Source organism: Phalangium opilio, unplaced genomic scaffold, assembly GCF_054372755.1.
Source record: "Phalangium opilio isolate 3A_F unplaced genomic scaffold, DU_Popi_V2 ptg000217l_1, whole genome shotgun sequence".
In the NCBI taxonomy this organism is placed as follows: domain Eukaryota; kingdom Metazoa; phylum Arthropoda; class Arachnida; order Opiliones; family Phalangiidae; genus Phalangium; species Phalangium opilio.
Window position 1 is genome coordinate 9514853 of NW_028324218.1, and position 16695 is coordinate 9531547.

Consider the following 16695-nt stretch of genomic DNA (forward strand, 5'->3'; position numbering starts at 1 on the left):
ATCCCTGCTAGTCAAAATTGCCTATGGCATTCGTAAAAGAGGGTCAAAATTTTCCTCCCCACTAGGAAAACGATCCAGTCTACTGAAAAAATCCCACGCCACGAGACTGTGGCTCTCAAACTTTGGGGTCGTGTTCAAAACTTCTTCAGCGCCAATCGTTGAAAAGCCGTCTCTCTAGAACTCTCTGAAAATCCATTACAATCCGTGGGCCTAGGACCCTACACTAGTTTGAACGGAATTTCTAGCAGTCTATTAAAACAGCTGTTCTTGTCACCGTTTCTGATTCGTTACTTCAAACCACAGGACACACCTTAAAGTTTCGTTACTTGCTCGCTGCTGGCGCGCAAATCAGCCTGCCAGCACAAAATGAGAGAAGCGCCGTAGGTGGCGCGGTGATCGGACCTAATAAGAAGTTGGCTAACAGAGATGGTTCCGGATATGGTTAGAGTCCAATACTTCCCAGGATAAGAAGTCATAAACTTCTGGCCCGACTAACCAAAGTCGTGTTAAAACCGCAATTTATCGCCAAATTGTACTATTTTACTAGGGTTTGGTGATAAACATCCGCCGCAAACCTTGGACCCTATTCAGTTGCCTGTGCACGGTTTGCGGTCTGACGAACAACACACCCCAGTATTCCCAACAGATCTTTGAAAAACACTCTGTATTCAATATATTCAAAAGGAAATATTGGCAATGAAACACGCAATCGACCCAAATGCCTTTAGAAAATCGAATTTCTATAAAACTTATAGTTATTTTTTGTTTAAAACGAAAAAAATGTTTTGTAAATATAAGGTTAAAGACGCTTCCTTTAAGAATTAGAAATATATTTACAAAATCTTAAAACACTTTCAATTTTTAAGTAGGTTAGCCAAAATTTGAATGAAAATTATTACACTAGATGTGCATAATACAACAAAGTGAATAAATAAAATATGATTTAGTTCTTCAAGACTAATATATTGAACATTATTTCTATCCGCTTCGGCTGAAGCTAAATCCCTTTGTAAGAAGAACACCTCTTCCGTTTCAAACTTTTCAAAGAGACCAATTGAACGCAGTCTTCCCAACCTAAAATTTAGACCTTGAATGAAAGGCATTGAATTTCGCGGTATTTATCAGCAAGATAAAATGGAAGAGAGTATAATACTTGGGCAGGGAATCAGGGATAGATTTATTTTTTAAGAAGAAATGGGTAACATGGTTATTCGGGTGCGCGTCCAAGTCCACGACCCCCTTAATCGTGACGGAGGGGTATGAAAGAAGAGGCGGGTCTTATTTTCATTATGGAGTTGTATGTATATCCGGGTCAAATAAACGTCGTCTGCCAAGTTGGAATGGGATCGGATTGTAATTTTTGAAAGAACATTGTTTTAAAAACACATTTTAAATACGATTTATTTCTCTTTGTAGTGATGGTGTAAAAGTCTTCATAGATATTACAACACGAACAGGTTTGAACAAAACACTAAGCTCACAAAACTCCTGGCCATTCACTAAGCCTTGGTTAACTTCATCAAATTACCTTTCAAAATCATGAGGATAGTAGACATAATTGGCTTTAGAAGAATTAGCGAACACTTTGCACCCTTACAGATGTACTCCAAATCCAAAACACAGGCACCAAATTCACTAACTACCTTCTTAATTGCTATTAAAAACAATTCCCGAATAATTTCCGGGCCCTCGATTTTAGACGGCTCCATTTTGAACCCCTGTGAAGACGCTTATCTGTACAACGCAAGAGGGGTCGTAGTCATAGCGACAGAGGTAAACAGGAATTACGTATTTTTGGCCCTCCTTGTCAGCAACGTCACCAATACGTAGTTTTAGTGAGCCAATAAGATAATTTAATTTTTTGGTTATGTGTTGAAGGGGCTCTAAACTCGGCTATGAGTCGGACTGAAGTAAAGGCCAAACGTTGTTCATTCCTTCCTAAAAAAATAAATCTATCCCTGACTTGGGTCAAAAGTTTTTTTTCCCTGCTTTCTACTCGTGGTTTAAGGGTCGTCCTGCTTTTCACCCCCTAAAACTTCAAGTAGCCAATCAGGAAACGAGAGGTTAGATATTGTGATTTTGGAGGGGATTCTGGGAGAGGGAGCCGCTTTTTGTCCGCCGCCTCTAGGCCCGTAGTCTGTTTTACGGGAACTATTTTTCTCAGTCTAAAAGCTGTGAAGAGGCTATCATGGGCGGGGTGGGTCGTGTCGTTAAAGTGGTAGAAATCTAACCCCTCAAACGAGAGAAGTGTTACACTCTCTTTTATTATCTCTTGTTATCAGTAATATAATCTCACGCTTGATCAAAGTGATTTCCATATTTGAACGAACGTCCATAAGCCATCGCTATGTTCATTTTCAACAAGGCCTTTTTAGGAATATGAACATCTCTTAAGGAAAACTTGTAATCATTCATCAAAGAAAGGAATGTTTGAATGTCAATTATTAGTGCGTATTTTAAATTTAATATGGAAGTCAAAGCATCGGGGAAGGACTTTTCACGTTCATCTCCTATTTCGTCCAAATGCCTACCCAATTCATGTAGCTCGGAAACTTTAGAGTTCTACGTTTAAAGCAAAAATATACAAATGAAAAACTTATTAGACGCGCAAACAAGTATTTTAATTAAAGCGTTTTAACGATAAACTATAAGAAACCATTACCGAAAAAAAAATAAACTATAAGAAACCATTATAGAAAAAACAATAAACTATAACAAACCACTATAGAAAAAATATAATAAACTATAAGAAACCATTATAGAAAAAAAAATAAACTATAAGAAACCATTATAGAAAAAACAATAAACTATAACAAACCACTATAGAAAAAATATAATAAACTATAAGAAACCATTATAGAAAAAATAAAATATAAGAAACCTGTACAGAAATAAACAGTAAACCGTAAGAAACCTGTACAGAAATAAATAGTAAACCGTAAGAAACCTGTATATAAATAAACAAACTATAAGAAACCTATAAAGAAATGAAAAATAAACTATAAAAATCCCATATAGAAATAAACAATAAAACATAAAAAACCCATATATAAATAAACAGTTAACCATAAGAAACCCATATAGAAATAAACAGTAAACCATAAGAAACCCATATAGAAATAAACAGTAAACCATAAGAAACCCATATAGAAATAAACAGTAAACCATAAGAAACCCATATAGAAATAAACAGTAAACCATAAGAAACCCATATAGAAATAAACAGTAAACCATAAGAAACCCATATAGAAATAAACAGTAAACCATAAGAAACCCATATAGAAATAAACAGTAAACCATAAGAAACCCATATAGAAATAAACAGTAAACCATAAGAAACCCATATAGAAATAAACAGTAAACCATAAGAAACCCATATAGAAATAAACAGTAAACCATAAGAAACCCATATAGAAATAAACAGTAAACCATAAGAAACCCATGTAGAAATAAACGATAAGAAAGACTAACAGAAAGAAACTAAAAAACCCATATATAAATAACCTAAGCAACCCATATAAAAATATACTAAAAAACCCATATGAAATAGACTAAAAAACCCATATCGAAATAAGTCATGAAACCCATATACAACTACCCAAAAAACCATAGAGAAATAACTCATGAAACCCATATAAAAAGTACCCAAAAAACCATAGAGAAATAACTCATGAAACCCATATAAAAAGTACCCAAGAAACCCATAAAAAATTAAGAAACCTATATAGAAATAAACTAAGAAATACAGATAGAAATAAACTAAGAAATGCAGATAGAAATAAACTAAGAAATATAGATAGAAATAATCTAAGAAATATAGATAGAAATAATCTAAGAAATATAGATAGAAATAATCTAAGAAATATAGATAGAAATAATCTAAGAAATATAGATAGAAATAATCTAAGAAACTCATAAAGAAATAAACTAAAGAAACCCATAAAGAAATAAACTAAAGAAACCCATAAAGAAATAAACTACAGAAACCCATAAAGAAATAAACTACAGAAACCCATAAAGAAATAAACTACAGAAACCCATAAAGAAACAAACTAAAGAAACCCATAAAAAAACTAAAGAAACCCATAAAGAAATAAACTAAAGAAACAAACTAAAGAAACTCATAAAGAAATAAACTAAAGAAACCCATAAAGAAATAAACTAAAGAAACCCATAAATAAATAAACTAAAGAAACCCATAAAGAAATAAACTGAAACCCATGTAGACCCTTTAACTATCAGCACCATATCACCGCTTCTTTTTAAAACCCGAAGATTTTTAAAACTGATCTACTAAAGTAAATCTATAATGCGTGATGCACCACTTAGTAACACTTGCTTATGGGTTTAAGTATGTCATATTCAGAAATATGATAGGTATGAACATACTTTCAAAAAGTCATAATATATTCCATGCGTTTTAATTATTCCTAACGTTAGTCTTTTCGATTTCACCGCTTTTGCCAGTTCATTAAGCGAGTCAGTTGGTATGTCACACTTTTTTACGTTTACTGATGAAGAAAGTTTAGAACCATATATTTTTAACGTGCAGCCAATGAAAATTACCAGTGCCATAACCAGAATATTCGAAACTTGAAATTTAAACTTTTTGATATTCCCTTAAAATTTAGGCACTGTTATAATATAATTTTAATCAGAAAACTTCAATAAATACTTACTTAATCCAATGGCAAGTGAAATTATATTCCACAGTGAAAATAGTTTCACAAAACTGTTGCAGAATTTTGAGTTTAACCATCGAATGGACATTAGAAGCAGAAAAAATGATAGTGCTGATAAAAAGTTCCAAACCTAAACGCGTATTAATATTAATTAATCAATACTCCATACAGCATAACCCAAGTTAGTCTAGGTCGAAGGAATTAATTGTATCTATTTTCTTATGGAGAGTATCATGGGAATATGGTAATAAAATATCAATAAAATACTTGTGTTTGAAAAGGTTGAGCCATGAAAGAGGTTTCTTTCGCACAAACAGACAAATCGTCCTTAGTTATGTGCGCTACTTTATCATGAGCGCAGATCACAGAGAAATTAACGGCTCGTTCTCGTTCGGGAGTTACCACCATTGTATTTGCTGTGAAATCAGCGTCCTAATTTTCGAATAAATCCTGTTTTTATTTTTCAGTTATTTTAGAGATAAAATAAACCGTATTGGAATACCTTGGAGCAGAGATGGATGGAGTTCAAATCTATTTACTTATAACTCAACCCCTTTACCTCATCAACTGTAACGAACTTCTCTCAGATTCCTCGGAGCTTCGGTAGGGTCGTACGATTTAACCGCCCCCTGTGTCTTAAAAATAGAAGCCTGTTTTCACACAAAGGGGGAATAGTTTTCAAATACGTCGCTACTCAGCAGCATTTGTAACGCTCAACCGAATCGCGAGGAACTCTGGGAGACATTCATTAGGCACATGGCCTACCAAAATTTCTACTCCATCATACTCTCAATTCCAAGGTAATACATACATCTTGTTGAAGCATTTGGATCAAACCATTCCACGTTCCATTGGCACTCATAATACCATATTGCTTATCTTTGGGACTAACAATTCGATACCTTTAAAAATAGTATAGTCTTTTTTCTGTTGTAAATGTACTAAACATCGTCATGATGTTTTACCTAAAACCAAGTATTAATACCAAAGCTTCCAGAACATGATAACCAATTCCCGATACTCCAATTAGGGTACCATCATCAAGTCTTGATATCTCAAATACGCTATCCTGCATGATTAAAATCACATCCAGAAGATTAATGTTTTTACAAAGAATACTTGAATTATTTTAAGATACATACATTCAGAAGAGCGACTGTTAATGTTTTGTTTTCAAGGAGTTTCATTCAAACTACTACTAGTAAATAATAAATCTCCTTTTGAAACAGATTTTTAGTTACAAATTAATTTGAGATTCAAAATACTTTGTGATTTGACACAATTATTTCCGATAAAGGTGGCAAATAATGCAGTAAGATATTGTAAAAAGACAGATTATTATATAAGAATATTACCTTTCAAGATAATAACCACGCTTGAAGTTAAATGAAGGGACTCACTGTAACGCCTTTCAGGTAGAGAAATGGATTCATGAAACCAAGCCCTCAGACTATTAATGTCGAGGGGTCGGACGATTTGGAAGAAGTGTACGGGAATTCGAAATCCAATTTGATTACATCGGATTTCGTTTGATTTCGTTGGGTTTTTTTTTGATTTCAGAATTAGATAAAATCCAATGGATTTCATCGTATTTTTAGATTTTTCCCGTGACTCCGTCGGATTTTGCTATTTTCCCCGTGATTTCGATGGATTTTGCGATATTTCCCTTGATTTCGTTTGATTTTGAGGTTTTTCGCATGATTTCCTCGGATTTTGCTATTTTCCCCGTGATTTCGTCGGATTTTGTGATTTCTTTTGATTTTGGATTTTGTAAATTTTGTAATGGATTTCACGATTTCTTTGTTGATTTTGTGATTTCGCTTCTGATTTCGTGATTTCTATGTTGATTTCGTGATTTCTTTGTTGATTTCGTGATTTCTTTGTTGATTTCGTGATTTCTTTGTTGATTTCGTGATTTCTTTGTTGATTTCGTGATTTCTTTGTTGATTTCGTGATTTCTTTGTTGATTTCGTGATTTCTTTGTTGATTTCGTGATTTCTTTGTTGATTTCGTGATTTCTTTGTTGATTTTGTGATTTCTTTGTTGATTTCGTGATTTTTTCTGATTTTATGATTTCTTTACTGATTTCGTGATTTTTTTCTGATTTTATGATTTCTTTACTGATTTTGTGATTTCGTTGCTGATTTCGGATTTTTTATTTGATTTCGAAATCAGCATTGATTTCGGATTTCTTAAGTTGGATTTCACGGGTGGCGTACGGGATTTCATGAATGACCGACCCCTCGATTAATGTACTCAAACGTTTCGAAATTTTGTGTACACCTTCATCGATTTTATTAAAAGGAGTGAAAACACGAACGGCTTACTCTAACAAAACTTGATTATGATACATTGAAATAACCCAGACTAACTGCTTGCATACTAAGTTAAACGAAAATTGAGTTTACTTGCACTCTAACTTCCCGAATATTTTTTTTCTTGAAATCTTATGTCAATATTTATTTACAGCTACGCACAAAGCTCTACTTTTGCAAAGCGGACACGTAAATATCATTTAGAGGATATGTCACGTTGAAAGTATTTCGAATTCTTTTTATTCCATTTCGTTTTGTTTATGATTGCAAAATCATTACGATAAAGCCATACTTTCAACATCTGTTTGTTGGTTTTGTTTTTTACATGTATATTTCAACCTTTCATTTGACCGATGTCTAAAACCATCACTATTATTCATTAAAATTGAACATTATATCACCGAACTTTAACGAATTCCCTACATCATTATTCGTTTTACTCTTAATTGACCTTATTCATAAACAGCGCCATGGCTTAGGGTCTGGTAACTTACAAAGGTTCGGAGTCACCGTCAGATGGCGCGGGACTCGAGTCACATGGTGATGATTCTGTGAACCTTCGTCGATATGCGAGTAGTTTCCAGACCCTAGGCAAGTGGTGCCCAATAGAAATAAGACCAATTACTTTTGCGTTTAATATTTACACCTTACTTGGGTTTTTTCTTATTATAATTAGCACCAGTTTACCGAAATAAATGAGCATTGGAACATTAAGAGTCATTTATTACACGATCATAATTTCATTGTACTATCGATGTTCCTAAATACGAAAATGGCAATTGTTCTCAATTGTGAAATAATAATTTTCCAGTATTATCAAAAAACTAGAAGTGCAAAGTGTAAGGCAGAATAAAACTGCAATATATTCCAAATCCGCCATGCCAATGAAAACCACGTTGTTTCTTTGGTTTTCTTTGGATATAGCCATATCTTTTTCTAAATTGTACAATTGAACGGCTTCAAATTTTTGAAATAATCCATAAGACCTAAGTCTTCCCATTCTGTAAACGCAATACATTCAATTGTTATATTTCTCTAAAATAATTTCAAACTGCCCATAATCATCTTACGCTTGGTTAAAAAGCTTCTGATATTTGAATGACTGTCCGTAAGCCATCGCCGTATTAATTTTGAATAAAGGTTGCTTCGATATATGAACTTCACGCAAGGAGAACTCATGTTCAGCCATTAGCATAATGAAAGCTTCGACATCCATAATTAGAGCGTAATTTGAATTTTTAATCGAATGGAAAGCATCTGGAAATGTCTTTTCCCGTTCACTGCCTCTACCGTCCAAATGAAGACCCAGTTCTTGTAACTCGGGAACCTTTGAATTCTACACTTAGTACAACCAAATAGTACGTTATTAAACATTTTTACCGAAATATAAATTAAAGGGACCGTTCTTTGTGTTCTTAGGGTCAGACTGAGTGAAAAGCGTCCAAGAACATGTGGTCTAAAACATTTAGTTTCGGAGGTACGGGTCTTTTAACATCGATGAAAATGGTGTTAGCTCTCGTTGAGTACAGTCGCTTGATTTTTAGCTCCGTGCTCTACTTTAGTTTACTACCGTCGTTAAGCCTTAGGCTCTTTTACCGCTCTTCGTAGTTTTTTTCCCTCCGGCCATGTATGTCGTTAATGGCGATGTACGCCAAGGAAAAGATCCACCTGACAAACCAAGATATCAACGTCCAAGACCGCCGGTAATGACCAGAGACCATGCGGTCATTTTTAATACCACACCAGAAATCAGTGCTATCGAATACGCGATCGCGATCAACCAAATCATCGGTAAAGCGAATACAATTCATTGCGGTAGAATATCAAAAGGTAGGGCCTTGGCCTATCTAAAAACCCCAGAAATGGCCGAAGAACTAGCAATGACAGGGTTTGAAATAAATAACATGCAAATTAATGTCGAACGTTTAACCAAATCTTCCGAAAAATTGATAATTTCAAATATAATGCCCGAAATACCAAATGACTTTATTAAACCAATGATAAACAATTTTGCCAAAATCACCTCCGAAATCACCGAAATCTACGTCAACCCTACAACAGAGCAACAAGAACTTTTAGGCGGACCGGTTTTTAGCTTCAAAAGACAGGTTTATGCGCTAATAGAAAAGGAAATCCCAGAAAGAATCAACTTCAAATATGAAAATCAAAACTATGTGATCTTCTTCGAAAAAGCGGGCTCAAAAATTTGTGATTTTTGCGAAAAGCGAGGACATTTGGCTGATCACTGCTACAAAAAAAAAACACACGACAAGGAGAATAACCCAACCAGTGATGACCAAGATCCACACTTATCACAACCGGATAACGAGAGTGAAACAGAAGAGCAACAACAAACGTATGCACAAATTACAAATCCCGACACCTCCACACCCCAAGGACATAATAATTGTAGTCAATCTGATGACTCCAATTCAACAACCCCAAAAAACAACCTAATTGGAAACCCCATAAACTGGGCCGACACCCCTTTTCTGGACAGCAGCCAAAGAACCTCACCGACACCCAGAAACAAACGCCTCTTTCCACCTGCAACTCCGCCACAGGATACTATTAACCTTGAAAAACAAACTGTTAAAAAACCTAAAATACAGGTTCTTGAAACCCCCCCCCCCCCGCCAACACTGTCTCAAGAAATGCTTACAACCTTTTTGGAAGAAGTCCGTTGGAAAAAACAACCAAAACTTTGTGCTGCAAAATACACTACTAATTATATAAGCCTAGCAAACCAAATAAATTTTGAACGCCTAGCTAAAGAAAGAGACACTACCGAGAGAATCAGACTAGCAAAACTTGTAGATAACTTAAAGAAATCCTAATGAGTTTTAAAATTATAACACATAATACTAAAGGACTAAATAATAACATTAAATTTCTTAATGAATGCAACTTAATGGAAAACACAAACTCCCCCTTAGCCTTCTGGCAAGAAACATTTTTAACCAAAAACATTTTTCCAAACTATTTTTTAAACAAATACTCGCATAGTTTTAACGGTTTAACAAACCATCAAGCAGGTGTTTCAGCAACACATAACAATCGTTTCTTTAATGCAAACTCGATTAAAATCGAAAGTGAAATAATTGTACAAGGTTATCTACAGTATACTTTCTTAAACTTTACCAATGTTAATTTAGTTGTCTCCATTTATAATGTTTATATGCCACAATCCAATTTTAAAGCTCTGGAACTGATTGATAAGATTATTACCCATGTTGAGAACAAGGATATAACAAATATAATAGTACTTGGTGATTTTAACTGTACATTGGATTCCACACTAGATAGGTGCAATACAGCGGAAAGACGTAGTAAACTAGTCAACAAAATGAAGTGTCTAGTAGGAACCTATGACTTAATTGATGTATACCGTAAACTTTTCCCCAAAAGTCAAGAAATGACATGGCAAAGTTTCTCTGATCAAAATCAAAAAGCTCGATTAGATCGTGCCTACGTTTCACCCACCCTATGGCCAATGGTGAAAAACATAAAGATAGTCCAAGGCATGACAATTTCAGACCATTCACCAATAATCCTAGAACTAGAAATCAAGCAGTTAAATAGAAACAACTTAAGTGACACATGGTGCTTTAATAACTCTTTACTAATTGACTCTAAATTCGAAAATGTGTTTAAACATTTTTGGACCAATCGGTTAGAATTACTACCCCAATTTGAAGAAAACATGTTATCTTGGTGGGAAAAAACCAAATTTTTATTAAAAAAAATGACAAAAGAATATTCGCAAAATAGTAGTTTAAAACGAAAGGAAGAATCGAGATGCATTTCTGAAAAATTACTAAGCGGGAGCGTCAAGTCCGAACAAGAAAAGATCTCACTCCTTAAACGACTAGAGGAACTAGAAGCAAACAAAATTGAAGGCATAATCACCCGTACCAAAATAAAGACTGCAGTCGCAGCTAAATATCCTTCCAAGAAACTAATAAGAATTGAAGAAAATCAAATTGAAAAAGTCACAAGCGTCAAAAATGAAAAAGGGGAGGAAACATCAACGCAGAAAGAACTATATACTGAAATCGTCAGACATTTTGAGTCCTGCTTCCAAGACGAAGAAACGGAGAATTGTCAGGATTACATATCAATATTACCCCGTCTAAGCGAAGAGGATACCAAGGTCTGCAATAGCGCCCTTTCGAAACAGGAAGTCGACGAAGTTGTAAAGAATCTAGCCAGAAATAAATCCCCCGGCAGAGATGGCATAACCAACGAATTCTACACGCACTTCTGGCCTATTATTGGAAATACCCTCTGGCTAATTTTTACACAGTTACTAGGCCAACAACAAATCCCTAGCTCCTTTACCATCGCCGTTATAAAACTTATATACAAAAAAGGGGACCCAAAACTTCTAAACAACTGGAGGCCGATTTCGTTACTAAATTCAGATTTCAAAATTCTTTCAAAATGTCTGGCAAATAGAATCGGTACCAAGATTAATAAAATTATCGACTATGACCAAACGTCGAGTATACCGAAAAGGAGTATTACATCCAATCTAAATATAATGAGGGATGTAATCCACCACTACAGCTTCAACTCTAGCGAAAATTTAGCGATAGTAGCGCTCGACCAAGCGAAAGCCTTTGACCGGGTAAAACACAAGTACCTATATGAAATCCTGAAACACGTTGGTCTTGGAGACAAAATAGCAAATTACATTCAAGCCGTATACTCATCAGCCGAAGCATGCGTGAAAGTGAATAATATTCTTTCGGCAAAATTTAAAGTCTCCAAAGGCATCCGCCAAGGTGACCCAATGTCAAGCTTCCTATTCAATTTGTCAATAGAACCTCTGTTATGCCATCTCCGAAGTAAACTACGAGAAGACTCTATAAATCTACCTTTCATCCCGAGACCATTAACAACTCTATCCTTCGCTGATGACCTCAACACTTTTATCACCACAGACGAAGGCTTTACGATTCTTTCAGAAGAATGTGCAAATTACTCGAGAATGAGTAACGCCAAGTTTAACCTAGAAAAAAGCAACGGATTATGGCTCGGAGGGTGGAAAAATAGAACGGATCTCCCGATAAACGTACAATGGAACAATGATCAAATAAAGTCCTTAGGCGTCACCTTCTTCACGAAAGAAAATATTCTAAACAAGCACGCAAATATGGTAGCAGACGAAATAACAACCTCAATGGAAAACATTTCTACCTCAGTCTTTGGCCTGTCATACAAAAACAGAGCGCAGTTATGCAACATCCTCCTCAGCAAACTATTCTACACCTTACCAGTACTGTTCACACCGAAAGAACTATCCAAGAGACTATTACACGAATGCGCCAAACTAATCTGGACTAACGACAGACACTGGTTAAATATGGACGATATCCAACAGAAGATAGGCCAGGGAGGTTTCGGGTTAATAACCCTAACAAAAAGATGGGAAAATTTCGCCTTTAATAAGTTACAACGTCACATTGAGGGACTTTACCACCCCATAGAAGGAGCCTTTCTAGATCATTATTTAAAACAAACGAACATATATAAATTTGGTTTAAACGTTCTTAGCTTCCCAGACATAGAATTCAACTATGATTTTTGCCCAAAATATTACAAGGATTTATTCATGTTTTGGAAAACGATCCCAATACGTTTAAAAAAACCCACAAACATACAGAGTTTTTTAAACTTACCTATTTTAAATAACCCGTTGATTAAATTGGACTTTTATCATCCAAAATGGAAAACACCAGGCTTTCAACTTATCAGGGATATCTACGATCACCAAAAAAATTGTTTTAGAAATCCCTTTATTGATATAGGACTAAGACCCCAAACAGAGCGCTCCCTTACCAATCAGTTCCTTAAGATTTCAAAATTATGTAAAGAAAAGATAGAGTTTTTTTGTCTGCCGAGCAAAACTAACCCACCCCAAGAAAAGACAATTTGTGAGATGGAACTTTACTTGGATGATAAGTATGTCAGCCTTGAAAAAGTAACAAAAACCCAATTTAAAGAACTTACCAACCCACATTCAGAACAATTAAAGAACAGATTTCTCGCGATTTTTGAGAATCCAAACAATATAAAACTTAAATTAAATCCTATATGGCATCCGTGCTTTTTCCCGAAGGAAAACAGTACCCTTTGGAGAATAACCATAGGCAATATTACGTTACCAGTTTTAGCATCTAGATTATATAATCTTAGTCCCAAATGTCCATTCTGTGATAAAGAGCAAGGAAATATTAAACATATATTTTTTAACTGTGGGATAACCCAGAGTTTTTTAACCAAAATTACAATTTTTATACAAATATTCAACCCAAAATTTAAATTAGTTAACAAAATGTACTGGCTGTATTGTGGAGAAGAAACTGCCTATTTTAAAATCATAATCATTATTTTAAATATAGCAAAACTTTCAATCTATTTTACATACCATGCTAGAATGAATATAAAAGAAGTTGATCCTGAAATTATGTTAGCAAACTATTTTAACAAAAAACTACTACTATGTATTTTAACTGAATACGAATTTTACCAAAGAAATGACAAAATAGCCTTTAAACTTTTTATAGAAGCGGGAATATGTAAATTGGAGGGTAAGAAAGTGGAAATGAAAATTTCCTTGTAAACTTAGGTTTTAGTAATAAACAATTTTAAATTTAAAAAAAAAAAAAAAAAAAAAAAAAAGAAATAAACTGAAACCCATGTAGACCCTTTAACTATCAGCACCATATCACCGCTTCTTTTTAAAACCCGAAGATTTTTAAAACTGATCTACTAAAGTAAATCTATAATGCATGATGCACCACTTAGTAACACTTGCTTATGGGTTTAAGTATGTCATATTCAGAAATATGATAGGTATGAACATACTTTCAAAAAGTCATAATATATTCCATGCGTTTTAATTATTCCTAACGTTAGTCTTTTCGATTTCACCGCTTTTGCCAGTTCATTAAGCGAGTCAGTTGGTATGTCACACTTTTTTACGTTTACTGATGAAGAAAGTTTAGAACCATATATTTTTAACGTGCAGCCAATGAAAATTACCAGTGCCATAACCAGAATATTCGAAACTTGAAATTTAAACTTTTTGATATTCCCTTAAAATTTAGGCACTGTTATAATATAATTTTAATCAGAAAACTTCAATAAATACTTACTTAATCCAATGGCAAGTGAAATTATATTCCACAGTGAAAATAGTTTCACAAAACTGTTGCAGAATTTTGAGTTTAACCATCGAATGGACATTAGAAGCAGAAAAAATGATAGTGCTGATAAAAAGTTCCAAACCTAAACGCGTATTAATATTAATTAATCAATACTCCATACAGCATAACCCAAGTTAGTCTAGGTCGAAGGAATTAATTGTATCTATTTTCTTATGGAGAGTATCATGGGAATATGGTAATAAAATATCAATAAAATACTTGTGTTTGAAAAGGTTGAGCCATGAAAGAGGTTTCTTTCGCACAAACAGACAAATCGTCCTTAGTTATGTGCGCTACTTTATCATGAGCGCAGATCACAGAGAAATTAACGGCTCGTTCTCGTTCGGGAGTTACCACCATTGTATTTGCTGTGAAATCAGCGTCCTAATTTTCGAATAAATCCTGTTTTTATTTTTCAGTTATTTTAGAGATAAAATAAACCGTATTGGAATACCTTGGAGCAGAGATGGATGGAGTTCAAATCTATTTACTTATAACTCAACCCCTTTACCTCATCAACTGTAACGAACTTCTCTCAGATTCCTCGGAGCTTCGGTAGGGTCGTACGATTTAACCGCCCCCTGTGTCTTAAAAATAGAAGCCTGTTTTCACACAAAGGGGGAATAGTTTTCAAATACGTCGCTACTCAGCAGCATTTGTAACGCTCAACCGAATCGCGAGGAACTCTGGGAGACATTCATTAGGCACATGGCCTACCAAAATTTCTACTCCATCATACTCTCAATTCCAAGGTAATACATACATCTTGTTGAAGCATTTGGATCAAACCATTCCACGTTCCATTGGCACTCATAATACCATATTGCTTATCTTTGGGACTAACAATTCGATACCTTTAAAAATAGTATAGTCTTTTTTCTGTTGTAAATGTACTAAACATCGTCATGATGTTTTACCTAAAACCAAGTATTAATACCAAAGCTTCCAGAACATGATAACCAATTCCCGATACTCCAATTAGGGTACCATCATCAAGTCTTGATATCTCAAATACGCTATCCTGCATGATTAAAATCACATCCAGAAGATTAATGTTTTTACAAAGAATACTTGAATTATTTTAAGATACATACATTCAGAAGAGCGACTGTTAATGTTTTGTTTTCAAGGAGTTTCATTCAAACTACTACTAGTAAATAATAAATCTCCTTTTGAAACAGATTTTTAGTTACAAATTAATTTGAGATTCAAAATACTTTGTGATTTGACACAATTATTTCCGATAAAGGTGGCAAATAATGCAGTAAGATATTGTAAAAAGACAGATTATTATATAAGAATATTACCTTTCAAGATAATAACCACGCTTGAAGTTAAATGAAGGGACTCACTGTAACGCCTTTCAGGTAGAGAAATGGATTCATGAAACCAAGCCCTCAGACTATTAATGTCGAGGGGTCGGACGATTTGGAAGAAGTGTACGGGAATTCGAAATCCAATTTGATTACATCGGATTTCGTTTGATTTCGTTGGGTTTTTTTTTTGATTTCAGAATTAGATAAAATCCAATGGATTTCATCGTATTTTTAGATTTTTCCCGTGACTCCGTCGGATTTTGCTATTTTCCCCGTGATTTCGATGGATTTTGCGATATTTCCCTTGATTTCGTTTGATTTTGAGGTTTTTCGCATGATTTCCTCGGATTTTGCTATTTTCCCCGTGATTTCGTCGGATTTTGTGATTTCTTTTGATTTTGGATTTTGTAAATTTTGTAATGGATTTCACGATTTCTTTGTTGATTTTGTGATTTCGCTTCTGATTTCGTGATTTCTATGTTGATTTCGTGATTTCTTTGTTGATTTCGTGATTTCTTTGTTGATTTCGTGATTTCTTTGTTGATTTCGTGATTTCTTTGTTGATTTCGTGATTTCTTTGTTGATTTCGTGATTTCTTTGTTGATTTCGTGATTTCTTTGTTGATTTCGTGATTTCTTTGTTGATTTTGTGATTTCTTTGTTGATTTCGTGATTTTTTCTGATTTTATGATTTCTTTACTGATTTCGTGATTTTTTTCTGATTTTATGATTTCTTTACTGATTTTGTGATTTCGTTGCTGATTTCGGATTTTTTATTTGATTTCGAAATCAGCATTGATTTCGGATTTCTTAAGTTGGATTTCACGGGTGGCGTACGGGATTTCATGAATGACCGACCCCTCGATTAATGTACTCAAACGTTTCGAAATTTTGTGTACACCTTCATCGATTTTATTAAAAGGAGTGAAAACACGAACGGCTTACTCTAACAAAACTTGATTATGATACATTGAAATAACCCAGACTAACTGCTTGCATACTAAGTTAAACGAAAATTGAGTTTACTTGCACTCTAACTTCCCGAATATTTTTTTTCTTGAAATCTTATGTCAATATTTATTTACAGCTACGCACAAAGCTCTACTTTTGCAAAGCGGACACGTAAATATCATTTAGAGGATATGTCACGTTGAAAGTATTTCGAATTC

The 16695-nt window shown here is 34.3% G+C and overlaps 3 protein-coding genes across 7 annotated transcripts; all 3 read right to left on the bottom strand.

The window, feature by feature from the left end:
- Positions 1–574: 574 nt before the first annotated feature.
- LOC149616184 (uncharacterized) lies at positions 575–6299 on the bottom strand. Of its 3 annotated transcripts, none has more exons than XM_089856667.1 (9): positions 6083–6299; positions 5825–5946; positions 5648–5751; positions 5494–5584; positions 4950–5114; positions 4680–4812; positions 4567–4619; positions 2297–2562; positions 575–1074 (listed from the first exon to the last, which is right to left on the bottom strand). In XM_089856667.1, exons 2-9 carry the CDS (start codon positions 5867–5869, stop codon positions 855–857), a joined length of 1077 nt encoding a protein of 358 aa, XP_089712793.1. In that variant the 5' UTR covers positions 5870–5946; positions 6083–6299; the 3' UTR covers positions 575–854. The 3 variants fall into 3 exon arrangements, with proteins under 3 accessions (XP_089712793.1, XP_089712795.1, XP_089712794.1); XM_089856669.1 differs by having other exon boundaries at positions 5825–5899; positions 6038–6299; XM_089856668.1 differs by having other exon boundaries at positions 6038–6299.
- Positions 6300–7477: 1178 nt separating this feature from the next.
- LOC149616185 (uncharacterized) lies at positions 7478–8448 on the bottom strand. The gene is made up of 3 exons (XM_089857091.1): positions 8425–8448; positions 8068–8333; positions 7478–7998 (listed from the first exon to the last, which is right to left on the bottom strand). Exons 1-3 carry the CDS (start codon positions 8446–8448, stop codon positions 7758–7760), a joined length of 531 nt encoding a protein of 176 aa, XP_089713217.1. The 3' UTR covers positions 7478–7757.
- Positions 8449–13712: 5264 nt separating this feature from the next.
- Positions 13713–15767, bottom strand: LOC149616186 (glutamate receptor ionotropic, kainate 3-like). 3 transcript variants are annotated; one of them, XM_089856544.1, is made up of 7 exons: positions 15519–15767; positions 15306–15380; positions 15129–15232; positions 14975–15065; positions 14431–14595; positions 14161–14293; positions 13713–14100 (listed from the first exon to the last, which is right to left on the bottom strand). In XM_089856544.1, exons 2-7 carry the CDS (start codon positions 15348–15350, stop codon positions 13844–13846), a joined length of 795 nt encoding a protein of 264 aa, XP_089712670.1. In that variant the 5' UTR covers positions 15351–15380; positions 15519–15767; the 3' UTR covers positions 13713–13843. The 3 variants fall into 3 exon arrangements, with proteins under 3 accessions (XP_089712670.1, XP_089712669.1, XP_089712668.1); XM_089856543.1 differs by having other exon boundaries at positions 15306–15427; XM_089856542.1 differs by having other exon boundaries at positions 15306–15427; positions 15564–15766.
- Positions 15768–16695: the final 928 nt, after the last annotated feature.

Coding starts and splice junctions, on each gene's coding strand:
- LOC149616184 (XM_089856667.1), bottom strand. CDS start 5,869: ATGAAACTCCTTGAAAACAAAACATTAACAGTCGCTCTTCTGAAT. Junction 5,752..5,824: donor TAACAGTCGCTCTTCTGAAT/GTATGTATCTTA, acceptor TTAATCATGCAG/GATAGCGTATTTGAGATATC. Junction 5,585..5,647: donor GTATTAATACTTGGTTTTAG/GTAAAACATCAT, acceptor CTATTTTTAAAG/GTATCGAATTGTTAGTCCCA.
- LOC149616185 (XM_089857091.1), bottom strand. CDS start 8,448: ATGTTCTTGGACGCTTTTCACTCA. Junction 8,334..8,424: donor TCTTGGACGCTTTTCACTCA/GTCTGACCCTAA, acceptor TACTAAGTGTAG/AATTCAAAGGTTCCCGAGTT. Junction 7,999..8,067: donor CAGAAGCTTTTTAACCAAGC/GTAAGATGATTA, acceptor TTGCGTTTACAG/AATGGGAAGACTTAGGTCTT.
- LOC149616186 (XM_089856544.1), bottom strand. CDS start 15,350: ATGAAACTCCTTGAAAACAAAACATTAACAGTCGCTCTTCTGAAT. Junction 15,066..15,128: donor GTATTAATACTTGGTTTTAG/GTAAAACATCAT, acceptor CTATTTTTAAAG/GTATCGAATTGTTAGTCCCA. Junction 14,294..14,430: donor CTCAACCTTTTCAAACACAA/GTATTTTATTGA, acceptor ATACGCGTTTAG/GTTTGGAACTTTTTATCAGC.